The sequence below is a fragment of the Salarias fasciatus genome, chromosome 22, assembly GCF_902148845.1.
Source record: "Salarias fasciatus chromosome 22, fSalaFa1.1, whole genome shotgun sequence".
Classification (NCBI taxonomy): domain Eukaryota; kingdom Metazoa; phylum Chordata; class Actinopteri; order Blenniiformes; family Blenniidae; genus Salarias; species Salarias fasciatus.
In genome coordinates, this window is record NC_043765.1 from 13,214,035 (window position 1) to 13,231,792 (window position 17,758).

General features: G+C 40.8%; 1 protein-coding gene across 3 annotated transcripts in view; it reads right to left on the reverse strand.

Annotated features, from left to right (window-relative positions):
• Window positions 1–17,758, reverse strand: part of adgrb2 (adhesion G protein-coupled receptor B2) — a 230,078-nt gene that overhangs the window by 117,928 nt on the left and 94,392 nt on the right. For all 3 annotated transcript variants that reach the window (XM_030082255.1, XM_030082254.1, XM_030082253.1), the window contains exon 3: window positions 2,035–2,115. In XM_030082255.1, coding sequence (XP_029938115.1) covers window positions 2,035–2,115 — 81 coding nt within the window. The remainder of the gene's footprint in view (window positions 1–2,034; window positions 2,116–17,758) is intronic.

Genomic DNA, 17,758 nt, shown 5'->3' on the forward strand with positions numbered 1-17,758 from the left:
ACTGAAAACCACATATAAAACATTACAAATCCAGATTATCAAGTGGGATATTAGTATTAAGTAAAGAATAACTTTCTAGATTGTGACTCACTATGCAGTGTCAGGCAAAAAAATACAAATTGTGAATGCATCCACTCATGACTGAACACATTATTTTTAAAGTCCAAATATATTAAATTCCTTTATCTTGAACAATTGCGAACATTACAACTATAAGAAAAGATTAAATGAAATAATTGCTAGATTAAATTATGATCAACATAGATTCCAAGTTTTCCATGTGATCAAGACTGGGGATAATAATCTGATGTTTTTATATTTCAGTTTGTGGTTATAAATTATGGAATAAATTGAAAACAGTTAAATGATCATATCATTAAAAACAAAGTTGAAAGATTTTAGAGGTGTTCAGGACTGAGCTGTAAAAACGGCACACAGACAACATATGCAGCTATGTAAATCACTATGAATATAAATGTATTTCCTTTTTCCTATAACTTTGAAGTGAAGAAAATTGCTTTTCATTAACTGATACGTTCGTAATTCCTCCCCCTCCTTTTCAAATGTTTTTGTTTTCTGTGTAATGACAGTAGAGCAGTGTTTTATATTTGAAATAAAGACGATTTATTCATTCAACCAAGCTCACATTCCCACTTGAACAGGTATCAAAGGTTAAAAGGGATGCAATAAAGAACCAATTCATGAGAGATTTGAAGCCGATTATCATCTTTACTGTACTATTGTGAACAGAGTAATTTGTCCATATGACGCTGAATAAATGCTGAATTAGTTTTCTTGAACGGCAGCTCAACAAAAAGCCATTACGTAGCATACATTGTATTCTTCTCAGACTGAACTATTCGGATAACTTAAAAATAGTCATTTACCAGAGTTTCGATGACGATGGCTCTAATGTGGGTTTGAAAAAAAAAAGAGTTTAGATAGAATAAATCTTTTGTGGCATTCACTTAATGCACTGAAGCTTTTTAATCTGAATATATCCATGTGTAACGCGATGATAATCAAGTTAAACAATTGTGCTTTAAGGTGATACATTAAATAAATTATGTTAATTCATGCAATCTTTGGGCTGAAGGCATTCAGGCCAAAAGGCCTGAAAAGCATGTCTCATTTGAATCCGTGTTTACGTGGATGTAAGCACCCATACAAGATCGGGCGCTGAGACATGATTAAGTCTGATTCGAATTCTGACGGCAGCTGGAGAGCGCGTCCCATTGTTTCCTTGAGTTACGCCCTTGAAAGCAAAAAAAAACGCGCGTCAACTCATTCCACTCTCTGCCCATCTAAATTGTTTATGAGCGCCGTGTCCTTTGATGGAGGCGTCATCACATGGCAAAGGAGGAAATCAAATTAATTGCATGTCCGTTAATCGCATTACATCTTCATTAACATGCCGTGAGTCAAAGCTTAAGCTCATCACACATGCCTGGAGGACGGGAAGAATGGGGAGAAGAAAAGGAAGGGAGGAGGGTGAGGAGGAGGGGGGGGGGGGGGGGGGGGAGAGAGGAGAAGGACAAGACAGAGCCAGGGGTTTCCCTCGCGGTAGGGACTCCCTCCTCCATGTGGCAATAACTGTGAATATGGAAATGCGTGTCTGTGCGCAATCTCCTGCAGGAGCATGACCCATTGTAGTGTGGGTGAAAAAGGCAGCATACAGGCGTGTATGTATAGGGTACGTTCCTCCTCCTACATGTGACATTTTGCATATATTTAATGTATCGTGTGATGAATAATTCAAGCCTCTCTATTTTTTTTTTTTCATCCACTCTATTAATTATGCACCATTCCGAAGTCTTACACAGTCACCATTTCACAATTTCTCATGTTCACATGAGGTAATGAGCAAACCCCGGCGGTGGCCCCAAGTTTCTACAGAGGCTTCAAAAGGTAAAAGTACAATAATAATTTATAAGGGACTCACTATTTTTAGTCACACATACAGCTCGAAAAGGTCAGGTGGCCTCTTCTTTTGTTCCAGGCTGTGGAAGACGATCACACACTCCTCAAACTCACCTGTTTGTGCCTGAAACACACCTGGCTGGTCAGCTGACCGAGGTCTTTGCGTCTTCACCTTCAGGTCATCGTCGTACGGATCTGCAACAAACAAGACAGACGCAGCAATATAAGTAAGTTTGTTATGTGATGAAGGAATTACAGATGCCAATAACAACAAGATGCAGAAAGTTACTGTTGCATCAGCGTCGACATCCACTTTATAATAAGTCGAAAGACACAAGTTTTAGAACATCCAAAACACAACTCTGGCAAATTACAAATACAGACGCCTACATTTCCTTGGCTTGCTCCTGGTGGCAGAATATTTAAAGAACATGCTGAAACACTTCAGCACACATTGTGCAGAAAGAGATAGCACAGTGTCAAGTCTGCTGCATAATCTCTAAAAATCAGCAACAAGTCAATTCTGGCCGTCTTATTAGCTCAGAGGAAAAACATGAAATGTCACAAATATACATATTTGAAGGCAGTACGATAAACACAGTAAATACAGCAAAGTAAGTTAGTCTTAAAAAAAGTTTGCAAGTGATAAAACAGTGAAGATATTATTAAAAATGTGCATGCATATTTTAAAAATGATTGGATTTGATATAAATGTTACAGTCTGACATAAGCAGCAAACAATACTGGTTTCTAATCGTTATTAAAAAAGAAACATACTTATGTCTCAGTCGAGTTCATCCCAGTTGCTACAAAAATCTAAAGACGCGAGCTCAGATTGTTCTGTTTTGGTGCAAATGGATTTGTAGGCTTAGTTTCATCAATGCAAGTCTTAATCATTCTCACAGCAGGAAGAGTAATCTTTGATATAGCAGATTTCTAGCATGGGTATATCTTGCCTTTATGATCTTTTGTAGCGGATGTGTTCGTGAAAAGGGGAATAAGAAAATAAGAAAAGACATCTACGCTAATTTTCCACATGGAATCTGACTGTGTGTCTGCGTATTGGATTAGACAGCGCAAAAGTGATTGACGGCAACATTTCCTCACATTAACTCCTGTCAAGGAGTTGACCTCAGAGCGAAAAAAGCATAGGAGCCTCAAGTGCATACAGCTCACACTCACACACACACAACTCTCCATGAGTGTTTAAAACCCACTTCAACCTTCAAGGGACATTTTATGACGTGCAGTCCTTTCATACACAGTCACTGTAAATCATAACTGCTTCCTGGCCAACTCATAACCCTGATGCCACCGCTAACCCAGACCCTAATGTTCTAAATGTGATTGGTTTTTCTCTCGCTGCCCCTACCAGGACTACAAGGTCCCATGATGCAGTGCACCGGGAGGACGCCTTTTCCCAATCTCACTGTAAAGGTAATGTAGCTCTATTACCGGCATCTTAACAACAGAATAAATGTAAAGATGCAAATTATCTGTTAGAAGCCTCTAACCGGCACAGTAAAGGTGATGCTTTTTATTGCCTCTGAATCCCGGCAGCTGTTAACAGAGAGCTCAACTATAAGCTACCACTCAGCATCAGACAAAACTTTCAGCACGAGCACTGAGTGATTTCGACTCTGGATCCTCCCACATTTTGACAGCCCCTGCTATAATGCAGGTCCCGGGCCCAGTGATGAATACACACACAGTCATGACTGTCATGACTGCTCAAACACTCTTCTCAACTCGCCCTTTTAATTTGGCCTTTAACAAAATTGAATCTTTGTCAGTAGGAAAAAAAAAAAAAGAGAAAAGAATAAAATAACATTTGTTGTTTTCTCATTTTTGTTTATTCAGCCAAATGCTTTCTCTTCCCATTTTCTTGGGTTTGTGCATTGTTCTCAGCAGGACTGCCGGTGCTTAAAGGCTACAGTACAATCTTTTACAAGAGGAAAAATTTAATAATTGTGTTTGTGTGCTATCTAGATGTTATCTGCAGCTGGTTACAGCCCAGGGTAACAGCAAGAACCACTGTGTGCCAGTGTGTGGGTTGACGGTTTCACTCTATTATAAACCAACTGAAACGAACAAGCAGTGCAACGGGATCTGAAAGTACTTTAGAAGACAATGAAAAGACTTTAATGTCATCTAATCGCCTCGTTGCTTTGCAGAGACAGAATCTTGTTGCATGAAATGTGCCAATCAAGCAGGAAAAAAATAGGCAAATATACCAGCTTCCCAGGGAATGCAACAACTTTCCACTCCATGTCCACACTCAGGTCGCTAATGAAATACACAAACCTGCTCAGCTGCATATTTTGAGTATTTCAACAATAATTTGTGATGAAGAACACCCTAAAAGTTCTGACTGCTCTGATGGAGCCATCAAACCACCACAGTTTGGTCCTTGTCAAAAATGCATCGATTCTTACGTTTTCTCTGTAAAAGTGTCTAGAAATGACTATGCTGTAATTGGTACTATAAATAAAATGCTTGAGTGGTTTCAAAACCAAAGAATACATAGACAAATTCATTAATTCTTGTAATATTCTGCTACTATATGGATTTATCCCGGACCCTCAACTGGGCGTGAGTCAGCCGTGTTTTCATCAGCCGGTATCCTCTGTGAAGGTGGCCTTGGGTGACCTGGGTGTGATTTGGGTGCTTTTCTTGTGCCTGCTGCAAGCATGTGACAAATCACACTGCCACAAGCCCTGTGAAGTGCTGACAGGGGTGATTAACTTACTGCAATCAGTCATCAACAGTGTAGATCAATGTTTCCCAGGGCTGGTCCTGCACTGCATGCTTTACTTGCCTCCCTGTTCCCAGCACACCTGATTCAACGCATAGATAACCATCGAGCTTCTGCAGTGCGACACAACATTTTTTTTTAATCTGTCAAAGCGGGGGAAACGTCTGATCATCGCTTTTACCGCAGAGCTGGTCACATCGCGAAGGCTATAAATTGGTCAAAAGTAAAGATACTGAGCCTTAAACTGAAGGACTCACTATTACGTTGCAGGCACTAGATCTGGACGGATCCGGTAACATATTGTGTGGAAGACGCAAGGCTATCAATATCTCCGAATTGCAAACTTCAGACCATCATGACTCTTATGCCAATCATTGGTATATTTATATTTAGCAACCACGGTACATGCTTGTTTTAAAAGTCCCTCTGCTTGAAAACAACTGCATTCAAATGAATTGGTAATTAAGGTCCGGCTTACATGACATTTCAAGTGAAAACACATGTTCTTTTTAATGTTTGCTTCCCAGGAGTTTCAAGTTTACATGACAACAATTTGAAAACAGTTTCTGTTTATACAGAAATGACAGAAAGACTGAAAATTATGTAGTTACCATACCAGGCCACGAGTTGTTGCTGTTGGTTGTTTCCATAATGAAACCACACACGTGGGTGGAGAACAATACGCTGTAATGGCAAATATTTGGACATTTGCATGGACAGACGACAAAGTTGGATTGCTATTGTAGTGACTGTAAGTGTAAAACTTCCAAGTCCCAGCAGGAGACTACGGACTGGGAGTCATGCCACTGTGAAGGTTGCCTTTGTTATCAGTCTACTGGTGCAGAAGAGCTACTTACCATGTCTGTGATGTGCATGCGCAGTAACACCGTTTCAGAAAAGTTGTAGTTCACCCCATTTGATGGAGTGGAATTGTTTTTGAAAAGTTCCTTTTTGGGAGCAGTTTTTAGAGAGTTGCGTTCTCAGTGTCTCTGAACTCAGTGGTCATGCAAACAGACGCCCAAAAACGCTACTTTATTTATCCCCCCCCCCCATTTTTACATCAAACGACTGTCATGCAGGCAGGGTATAAAACTATTCGTAGCTCCTGATCACTCTTTCATTTGGATGTTTTGAGGATATCTATAAACAGCTCATCAGGAGGACAGTCAAAAGTACTTGTACGGTAAATATATTCTCAGTCCTGAGCTTGAGCTAAACAAAAAGGACTGTGCTGACCTGCGTTTAGGGCGTTGGAAGTCCGCCTAGCAAGTATAAAGAGTTTGAAAGTAACCTTGGCTGGAAGCAATCCCACAGTAGTATAAAACTTCTGCAAGTTGCCATAGATTTTTCTGAATTCAACTTTTAAACATTCACAAGAGGTATTGACTCATTTTGAAACCAACAGGAAGCATTGGTCCTGATCTCACAGCTTCCGAATCATTTTCTCGCAGATTTCAGCACAAATTAAGCCTTGGTGAGTGGGTGTATATTCTATGCCTGTGTGTTCCCATGAGATTGAAGTCAGTGAAGCAGCACAGAAAAGTAATGTCTCACATAAAATGACCGGTGAGGGCTACTTTTTTTCCCCCCACTCTTTCTTCATTTATTTGCTACGTCTGTCTCTCTTTCTCTCTGTAAGGTCTAGAGCAGTGAAGAGGATTTAGGAGAACATTGTTGCAGAATCCGCCACAATTGAAAGTAGAGATCAATATGGATAAGCCCCTGAGAGTACTGACCTTTACAAACAGTGCTATATTGTTTAATGTTCTGGACTGCACTTTAATGGACACATCATCACATACTTCATCAAATTGCCTTGCCCTCTCTCATCCCCTACTCAACATTTTCAGTTGCTTCTTCATCTCGGGGGGAATCTTTTTTCCATCTATACCTGGCAGTATCACTTCCAATAGGGAGAGGGGTCAATAATCCTCAGATTAACTGAGAACAGAGGTGAAAAATGTGATATTTTACTCATATAGCTGCAATGGGTGAAAACATGCTATTAAACTGTCCCCTGAAAGATGGAGAAAAAAAAAAAAGTTCTATATGTGCAGTAAATTGCGTATGTGTGTGGCAGGGAAGAGGTAGGAATGTGCCTTTATATACAATATTATACAACACACACTCTCTCTCTCTCTCTCACACACACACACACACACACACACACACATTAACCTATAAACGGAAAAATCTTATCGCCTCTTTACAAACCTTTCAATTTTTTTCTTTAGGGGATTTTTTTAAGGCAAAGAATGAAAGTACTTCTTTTGTTCCTGCAATTTCTAGACAGTGGAAGTCATTCCCAATGCATACAAATTTAAACAATTAGCATGAAAAAAATTGTTTTCACATTTTGTTGTCACCTTTGCCAAAGCCACATAATGTACATATTTTAGTGATGTTGAGAACTGCAGATCATTGAATTGTATATGTGCTTGGTGTCATGTGAAAGGACATTTGAAAAGCTTTCAGCTGGTACCACCTGATATGCCATAACATTAATAGCTGTGTCTTTTTAAAGAAAAATAGAACCACATATACTATGTTTTTAAGCGATTTTGCCAATACGTCAACAATACAACTTCATGGCTTCATGGCTTTTGTGGCAGGCATAACCCCGGTCCCAGGAACATGTAATTGGTATATTTAGTCATTTTTGAGCTTGGAGAATGGGAACCAGGCCCTACTGAATAAAAATCTGAGATAAGGATTTTTTTGAACAGGTCTAATATATGTTATAAATTTGTTACTCCAATAAGTCTTGCATGTAAAGATTATGATTTGCCCTGTAAAGGGTTTATTCAGTGTCACTTCATCAATTAAAGTGCTATAATCTATAATATACATCTCAAAAGATCAAATCATAGCAACTAAGTGTAACTGCAGCATAAGTTCTTGTTGACCTAAGTCGGCCCCACATGTCATAAATAAATCAGTACTTCTTGGCGCTTTTGATCCACATCTCCATGCTTTTTGCTCTTCCTTCTGCAGAAACAATTGGTAAAGTGACATGTACTGCAGTAGAAATTCCTTTCACATAACTCTGCATGCGGTGGCCTTTGTCAGTCTCCACAATTCACTGCAAATTGCGGTGAAATACGCTGAGCTGAAGCAACAGGAATGGCTTTTAAGAGCACATGTGAGCAACGACGACAATGCAAAAGCGCACCTGGATGTGTCATGGGTGCGCGCGCGCAAAAAAATGCACCGCACTCAATAGGACGTAAATAAGGCTGATAAATAAACGTCATGCAGTAAAGCGGTTTTTGAGCCAGTACAAAGCAGCGGGCTGGGGAAGGGGATTGGGCCAGAGCCAGTTAGAGCCATGGGCTCTTTTGTCAGACTGAGCCTGGATTTAAGCCTGCCGGGGAGGACTAAGTGTGTGTGTGTGTGTGTGTGTGTGTGTGTGTGTGTGTGTGTGTGTGTGTGTGTGTGTGTGTGTGTGTGTGTGTGTGTGTGTGTGTGTGTGTGTGTGCGTGTGCGTGCGTGTGCACGCGTGAATAAAGAAAATAAGGTAAAATAGCAATGTTAAGTATATTGCATGGACATGCACAAAAATACAGTAGTACAGAAATGTTTGCTGTTAAATACTGTTGGCTATATAGTTGCAGAGTGTATGACTGAATGCACACACCAATCACATAAACACACACACACACACATACACGAGCTATTTCACAGCTGTTTATCAAATCTAAGCTTATAGGTCTCTGGTGCTGTCCATTTACTCCAGGGTCCATCTGGGAGAGCCCGAACCGATATAAGCACACCATAATGGACTTTTTATAAGCTACTGGACAGACAGCTTCTCTCTCTCTCTCTCTCTCTCTCTCTCTCTCTCTCTCTCTGGATGGTGTCTAGCTGACTATGGGGGCCTCAAGGTCATTTTGTGCCTTCAAAATGGATTCAGAACATAGTTTTCCTCACCCCACAGGCCAACAGGTGTTTTCATTTAACGCAAACACACACATATATTGTATAGCAGTACGAAGCCTGGGCACCCCTTCAGACTGCCAAATCGGCTTTGTTTCTATTCAAGTACACTCTCAATTCCAGAATTTTTTTTTTCTTTTCCTTATTAGAGGTGTTTTCCAGTTGCTCGGTCTATCTCGCCCTCCACCTCCTCTACCTTCTACCTCGGCTTTTATTTCCATCAGCTCCATAACAAGGTGACAATTTTGATGGATTTACATTCCAGCAGAGTGACCAAAGTGGCAGACTGACCATCAAATAGTCATCATCGGAGCTATGGCTGTGGGCAAGGTAACAATTCATTTAACAGCACACGATGGGCGATTACTGCTCTGTCCGGGCTTGATCAATTAGAGATAAAGGTTTAGCATGTTTGTGCAAGAGCCGCTCAAATTCACAATAGGGCAGGGTGTCAGTGTTTCCAATCAGGGTGAGAGGCATGCTGGATGGATTGATGCGAGATAAAATCGAGCAGCTGGAGAACTTTCAGCAAAGCCAGTCTCTCCCTCTGTCTGAAACACGTTATCCAAAGACACCACCGCCGACTGGAGAAAAGCCTGTGTGCAGACTCAGACGTCTCACTGTCTGTCAATCTAACGGGACCCGGTGGCAGCAGGTGATTGCTTTTTTTTTGGTTTTGTTTTGTTTCAATCCCTGGGAGAGGCTACAGGAGCAGCTTGAGCTCTTGTTTGGAATCTGACAGTCGAGGGCTGAATGCTCTTGACAATTTTACCAAAAAAATCAAAACTCCTGAATCGCACAGATTTGCTTGTCCACTTAAACCGTCTTTTGTTTTTTCATTTTCGGACAGAAATTTTCTTTTCGAGAAACAAAAGGAAATTTTAGACTAGAAATATGAATAATGTATGAGTATTTGAAGTGAAAGAGCATATTTTATGCATTTTGTCTTCAGAAAGGTTTTGCATTTACACAGCAACGTTTTGAAAACGATGCCCATTTATGCAGAAATGGCAGCAACGCTGAAACCGATGTAGTTTTCATGTAGGGCCTGTAGTTAGTGCGGTTTGTTTTTGTAAAGAAACCAAAGAAACCACAGAAAACAACACTCTATAAACATTAACAATGGTGAGAACTTATATTGACAGACAACAAAGTTGGATTGCAAAGTTGGAAAACTTCTTGAACTTCTTAGCCAGATTGCCAAATTAGAACACACTACTTGACAGTGAATGAGAGCTAGAACTGTGGAGTTAATCTTATTTAATCAAAATGCCTACATTTGATCATTAAAAGTAATTACTTTCGGAGTAGTCAAGATTGAATTAGATAGTGAGTTCAAAGGTGGCTCTGGGTTCCACAGTCATCTTTGCATCACAATGTTTTAAAATATCTTTTGAAATCATAGAGATCAGGAGCTGAATATTATATGCAGGCTTTCAGTTGTCCATGTCTGGCTCACGGAAATAAAACAAAAGCCATTACAGGATATTGGGTACTTCATCGACAGCGTTCATACAAAGGTGCTCTGACAAACAAATCTGTCCATTTCTTCTTAAAACAGTAGTTTTGTCACAAAAAGCATCCAAAGCCCATTGCAGAAAAGTCTATTTCTGTTTCATTATGAATCAGATTATGAAGCAAAGGCCACGGCTCATTCATAAAGGGAGCCACTCAGTCACAAAGATGCACTCATGTTGTCTGATCATCAACTGATCACTTTGCAGGTTGTAGAAAAGATTCAGTATAACCTCGTCTTGAAGCGACTTAATGGACCTTGGAGCCTATATGCTGATGTAGAGGTACAACTTGCAAAGAAAAAATAAATTCCACTTAGATTTGCCAAATAATGAAAAGCTCAAGCTAAATAGGGCTAAAATATAATATCCTAAACTGGCATCTCTTCACTTTGTGTCTGAAGTGTGAGATTTTCAAGCAGTACACCAACAGGAATGCTTTAAACTCCGAGACAAGTAGGTTGTATAGGATCCATCGAACCTTATGTTGAAAAGAATTTTTCAATCTCGCAACGTCGTATGGTTTGACATGAACTTCAAAAGCGGAATCACAAACTCAGCTGACAGTGCAGACTAGACGACATGGCACATGTCGTCTCCCTCTTCCTCCTCCCAATGTTTTACTGTTATTTTTTTATTTTCTGTCTTTTTCTTCAAATACATACCTGCCAAAAATATCACCTGAAATCTTTCACTGATCCGAAGTCGGCGTTTCACAGTCAGGCTTTTCTCGTCGCTACATCGATACATGTGTACATGATGCAGCCACACTAAAAGATCGATCACTGCCCACATTTGCCTCTGCAGTGGAATGCTGTTGCCATAGCAACACCATCAATGCTTACGCTGGCGAAGGAGTGGGACGCCCGTGTGTGTAACTGTGTGTGAGTGTGGAGGGGGTCTTGCAGAGGGGTGGAAGGAGGGCGGTGAATTGTAAGTCGGTGTCCGAGCGGGCGGTAAATGGAGTCTGCAGACGGGAGTAATCCACCACAGTGAAGGACGAACCTTCTGAGCTGTATCTATGCTTCTGTCATTTCCATGCCCTATTCATTAATTTTCCTCTCTATTTTCAATTACTTCCTGATTGAATTTTATTTATGTGTTCTCGTCTTGTAATGATTTTTGTCATCACTTTGATTTTCAAATATTAGAAACTCTCTTTCCTGTTTTTGTTTGAACCACTGATATACTGGGGAAAGCAACAGCAGTATTTTTGACACGACCACCTTTATGTAAATGCCAACACTATCTGCGTTCCTCATATAAGCCCGACTGGTAATGATGCCCATGTATGTTCATTCATGCACAGCATTGATTCCTCTCTCTGGTAATCAACAATGAAAGCAGCCCTTGTATCGTGCTAATAAGAAAACCCCGCGCAATCTATGACTGCCGAGTGAAAATTAGCCACATCTGCCTACCCTGGAGAAATGTTTTCGTGGAAGCACGCCTTAGTAGACACACGCACACAAACTACATTTGCATGGGCACTTAACTCACGGGTCAAAGCAAGCTGGCGTACACTCTTGCAGGTGTTTTTCATGAATCATAACAGAGTGCCATGAGAGGAGTCTCCAACAAGCAGACTTTGGTTTTCCACTTGGCAGAAGGGGTGGGGGGGGGTGGGGGGGGGGGGGGGGGGGGGGGGGGGGCGGGGGGAGTGAGAAAGAAAGAAAGAAATGATACACACACACTCACTCTTGCCCTCAGCCTGCCTCTCCTGAATGTACAAACACTCTCACACCACTTGTTTCTACTCCGTCGACTACCTTTCATCAGCGGGGAGGGTCAGCGCAGCAGGACAGAGGGCCAATCTTTGGGGCCTCTCACGCTTCGTGCACACAGGCAGCGTGCACCTTGGGTGCTCGCGCTTCCACTCCGACACACACGCACACACACACACGCACAGTCGTTCGCAGGCATGCTTAGTTAGGCTTTGCAGGAGCGGGATATCGCTCCAATCTACAGCAAATCACTCCGACCATCTGCTGTTTTTCAGCTATCTTCGGAGATATGGGGATGAACCCATGTGAGAGAGATAGCATGGAGCACGAAAAACAGGTATGAAGCCATCAAGGATTACCGACCAAGTAAATAAAAGAATAAATACAAAACTCTAACCTAGTGGAACTAAAATCCCTCTTGATTCAAATGGAAGAGCGGTTTCTTGTAAATTGTTGGCTCTTTTTCACTGGAAACAAGGAGTCGGAGTAGTAAGTGGAGACGCATCACACATGATGTCTGTGGGCCTGACTGCCTAAGATACGATAAAAATGGTGGTCAGTTGTATTCTCATGGACATAGCATGTGCTTTCAGTTTGATTGTGTTTTGCAAATAAATAAAAATACCATGAGTGAAATCACACGCATTCATTTTCATTTTGTTTGAGTTTGCTATTAATTGCGCAGAGCCAGTTGAGGAAACACCTCTAAACACAATAACAGCAGAGGAAGGCTGAGGTTGACTGCTCCTCCTTTTCAAACGTGGTAAAAACGTCATAAACAATGCAAACATTCTCGGAGGTTTCCACATTACTTAATCTTATTTATTACGGCAAATGTGCTAAATGGACAGTGTGTGGTAGTTTACACGACCGCCAGATGCCATTCTCAGTGCATCTCATTAGCAGATCAGCCTCCACATAAATGTGTGTGTGTGTGAGAACAATATCAAGTTTGTGCTTGTTTTTATTTGCACAAACCTTTAGCCATGAGACACCAGATATACAGTACATGCATCTTATCACTGCTCTTATTACATTTTCAATAATGAATGTTACACCTTTGCATATGCTAATCGTACTTCCTCGCAGCTCAGTTTGGCGTGTTGCAAACAGTATGACTATGTGTATAGTTACATAAGTTTTGATTCTCTCTCTATGGAGAGGCCTGCAAAATTTGAACAATTACTTCTTATTTAGAACAGCGTGTTCCACAGCAGTGTGCTTCATTGCACCCTATATCCGGTGTCAATTCAAAATCAAATTCTATCTCATACACAAATGGCAACAATCACCCACGCGTTGCTGTCATGTCTCCCTACTGTAAGTGACGCATGTGGGAATGTGAGTGTTTGCATGTGAGTACATTTGTGTGCGTGTGTGTGTGTGTGTTTGTGTGTGCGCGCACACGTGATTAAGGAGAAAGTGTGGCTATTTGGAATTTTTTATATACAGATTTTTGTTTTTATTACTGCAATGCACTCTGAGTTGTTTTTCTTTTTAATATGTAAAGTACCTTGTAAATAAAGTTTAATTGATTAATCTGTCTTGCTGAAAGTTTCGTTCTTAGGTGACATTTTGAAAGTGGGTAATGTTGCTGTGCGCAGATCAATCAGCAGCTCACAGTATGGGCTGGGGAAACTTGGTAACTATTCAAGTACCTACTGATGTTGGGTAATGGTTAATATTTCATTATCTTGGAGTCACCATTGTTACTGAAAATTAATACTTGATTGCAGCTTACTGTGTTTATAACTGAAAGATATTAGTTTGTTATTTTGATAATTGACCCATTCAGACTTTTGACTGTGCCAATTAATATTTATGGATTATTGGCACTGGTGTGTATTTTTTATAAAACTGCTGTGAAACATGCCAAGCTGTCAGCACTGTGTGGGGTCAGTGTAATAGCTGATCCACTCATTAAATTCAACTGAAAATATTAAAAACAACACCAAAACACCAAGATCTGTGGTCTATTCGAGTCCATCAGTTATCAAGGTCCACTCATACCACGGGACAATTTTACGCAGCCATGCAGAACTTCGCATGACATCTGTTCCTTCAAGTAACAAAGTGAAAACACAAACACACACACACACACACACACCCACACACACACACACACATAGAAGGAGCTTATGTTGATGCTAAAGCTAGCAGCTGGCCCAGAAATCAGTGCAGAGAAAGATGACAGCTTCACAGCTGTGTACATGTGCCACATAAAAATGTGCGAGAAGCACAATGAAACATGGGTAAAAGTAATTCTATTACTTTTACGTGACTGTGGAAAGTCGCAGGCTGTATTCAAAAGTTATTCCCAACACTGGTAACCAACTGCTGTCAATTCAGAAGCTGATGACTGACGTTACGTTTGCTTGTATGTGCAGACCGGCATGGACAGAGGGAATGCTGCACTGCTGTCCATAGCCTGCTGTTTTCATCAATCACATTAAATCCCTCTGAGGTCTTTGCTCACTAAGCAATAAGCTGTAAAGATCAACTGTCCCAGACCACCAAAAAGTCATTTTCCATCAGTATAAAAGGATGTTTCTGGTCTGTAGTTTTCAAACAGCTTGACATGGAAGAAAGACAATAGTGAGGCTTATTTCTGCTATTTAACACTCTTTTGAGCATTATGACACACTCCAACCATCTTCTGTACCGTCTTACCCGCTAGGTCACCACTTCGTCACAGGGCGAACACAATAAGAGTATCCTTTGAGTCCCCAGTTAACCGGTGAGATCTTTTTAAGGATATTTTTGGATTGTGAGAGGAAACTGGAGTACTTGGAGTAAATCCATGTATACAAACGGAGAACATGCAAACTTCCCCTCCAAATTCCAAACCCAGACTCGAACCCGGAACATTATTGCTATGAATTGAGATTGTTATAACACCCACAGTAGAGCCTCATCCAGTCAACTGATCACCTGTCCATTGTCTCATCATTGTCACGTAAAATCCACCAAAGCTGTCACATCAATTTAAGACAGTGGTCTCAAACACAATTTATTCAATCTTAAGCATTGCTTTATGATCATCCTGAAAAATGGTAGTAACAATAATTAGTAGGAAAGGATTATTAATATAGAAATAGCTTCTTTTTTTCCATAGATTAGGAACACAGTCTACCTTTTATGATGGCCAAATTGTGACATTTTCTAAACAGAGGTACAAAAAGTGTGATGAAAAGTGAAATATGCTGGACACAAGCGTGCAAAATCTATCTGTACAGTCATCAGATAGCTCCATCTATTCATGTAGTCAATATTTAGTATTACCTCTCAACCCTAAGCAGTTTGGAAGTGTATCCTTTAGAAGAAGACATTTTTTTTTTACTGCTGAAGTTCTTTAATTTACTGCTTATACAAAGTAACTGCACATGAAGTCCTTAACCATGAAAGACCTTTTATCTGTACGAAATATATTATGTGATTAAAGTACATTTGTTAAATAGAATCTGAAGCGTCGCAACTATGCAAGGTTTTCCTTCCCCGTCCTCCCATATTGTGAAAGGCTGTATTCTTGCTTAGGGTGCACTTTCAGTCTCTTGTGCATGATCATCCTTGAAATATCTGCTGGGTAAGGTTGAAGACGTGCAGTAATGTGAAGCATTAATCACAGCGGTCCTCATTCACAATAATTCTTATTTCTTTGGCAGAGAGAATTATTATCTGGCATTAACATATGTGACTCCGGCTCTCGAGGCGGCCAACTTCCCACCCTTGTGTGATAGAGGAAATCATTTCTGCACCTACAGAGGATTGCATTCTGCAAAACAGCAATGCATTTGTAACCTTGGGCCAATGTAAGCCTTGCGGGAGGTAAAGAAAGGAGAGAGGAAGTCAGAGAAAAAGGGATAGTTCACAGTGTTACAGTTAACCCTGACAGAAATGACGAGGAAGAATAAAATAGGTCGCACTTGGAAAAAATGTGGTTTGAACAAAGATTGACTTTTTCATCAGACCTGTTTGGCCTTGTGTGAGAGCCGCCCGTTGCAATCAAGAACATGTCTGTTTATTTCCCGTCGGTGCAAAATAAAGTGTGCAACAGTTTAATTGTGCGCACTAAAAGCCATGCTTCCCACTTCTCGCCATCGCTCCATATCCTTCACCTTTCTCATGAGCCTTTCTTTTTTTGTGTCCTTCTCTCACAAGCTTGCAACAATTCTCCAGTGGGGGTACGAGTAGAAAAATAAAAACAAGACAAAAAAAAAAGAAAAACTGGCCTTGACCTTGACTAAAACTAGCTCTTCAGGTCTCCTCCATCTACAAGTATTCCACATGCAGCAAAACATTCTCATGTGAACGGCTTTCTTCTTGACGAGGCTCGAGAACTGTCAGGACCTCATTGGTTCTTCAGAAGAGTGCTTTTAGCTCGTTCTTCTCTTCTCCCGCCTCGCTACAAAATGTTCCAGGCAATTTATTCCAAGGAGAGAAAAGGTGTTGTGCAGAATGAGCGCCTGGATAAATAGCTGAGAGCAGTCAGGCCACAAGGCTAATCGAGAGAGCGGTGCAGTCATGCAGCATGAAGGCAGCTCCATGCTAAAGAGTTCATTTCAGCCACAGAAGTCAGAAGGGCTAATCAGAGTTGTGCATTTTAACCAAGGAGAAATACTCCGCAAGTCACACTGAGCTACAAGGCAGTTGTCGGAGGATCTGAACACCCCTACATTTGAGCACGGCTCGCCTATCGAAATGATCCTGCCTTGAATCATCAAAATGAGACTCTGTCCTAGATTTCTGTATAGTCACTGGAGCCAAAACAAAGTCTGTGTGGGTGTGTGCATGTTTGCAAGTGGAAGACGTCGACGTGATGCAGATATTCTCCTGAGAAATTTCAGCAAGATCTGATTAAAATAAAATAAATGTTATATTACTTCTTATTTTAGAAGCCGCTTTCTTCTGTGGCTTCGGTTCTCATGTGTTGGTTGCATAATAATCCACCCCCTCCCTCCAACTCCGACCGCCACCCCATTCTTTCTGTTTTTGTCCTAAAGCAATTACTTTTAACACTGATATGAAATGAGATTTGGTACAATCGTGTGAAAATCTTGCTATACCTCCACTGAGAATCATCCTCTCCATCTTTTGCAAACAAGATCTCAGGTTATAAAAAAGGAGAGCACAGCATCTTCTCAGAGGTAATTGGGAGCTACTTAAACATCAATCAGGAAGGAAGCTGTGATGTAACAGAGCATCAACTTGTTATGTTTTTATTTTTTTTAGCACTAGATTAAAGTAATCTACAAGACAATGGATGTGCAGCTTTGCCTCTGTATGAATTAGTAAAGCAACAATAAATGTGATGATAGATGCATAAATTGAATTATTAGTCTCAAAACTGTATATTTCAGAAATTCAGTGGGACAATGGGACGAGATGCACCCAAGTTTTTCTCTCTTTCACAATTCCTTGTGGTATCATCAGACATCCCTGTGGGAGACAAGCCTTTATCTTTTAAAGCCTTGATACTTGTTATTTTAGATTCCATCCAATGTCTATACTACTCAGATCGTCGCATTGCGGAGTGTCGGTGTAGGTACCAGATCTGTCAGGGCTCTGCACCTACACCGGCGAAGGAGCAGGGTTTGGTGCGATCGTGACATTAAAAGATTGCATGGGAATTGCAGCACCTCATGAGATATCGCACCATCGCTACCGTGGCTCCAGCTGTAAACAACCACAGAAAGAAGATCATTGCCATGGCAAGCACTGTTATTTGGATAATTTGTGCCCCCGTCATGGGTAAGTAGGCTCCTAGTGGCATATTTTTCTTTTTATTAATTGTGCTTAATGATGTGTTGTTCTTGTTTGGAGTGCAGTTCATGTTTTAACAATGTGGCTCAAGACCCGAGGCTGTGTTTTAGTGGTAAAAGTTGTGTTTTTAGCAGTTTTCCTCACGGGTT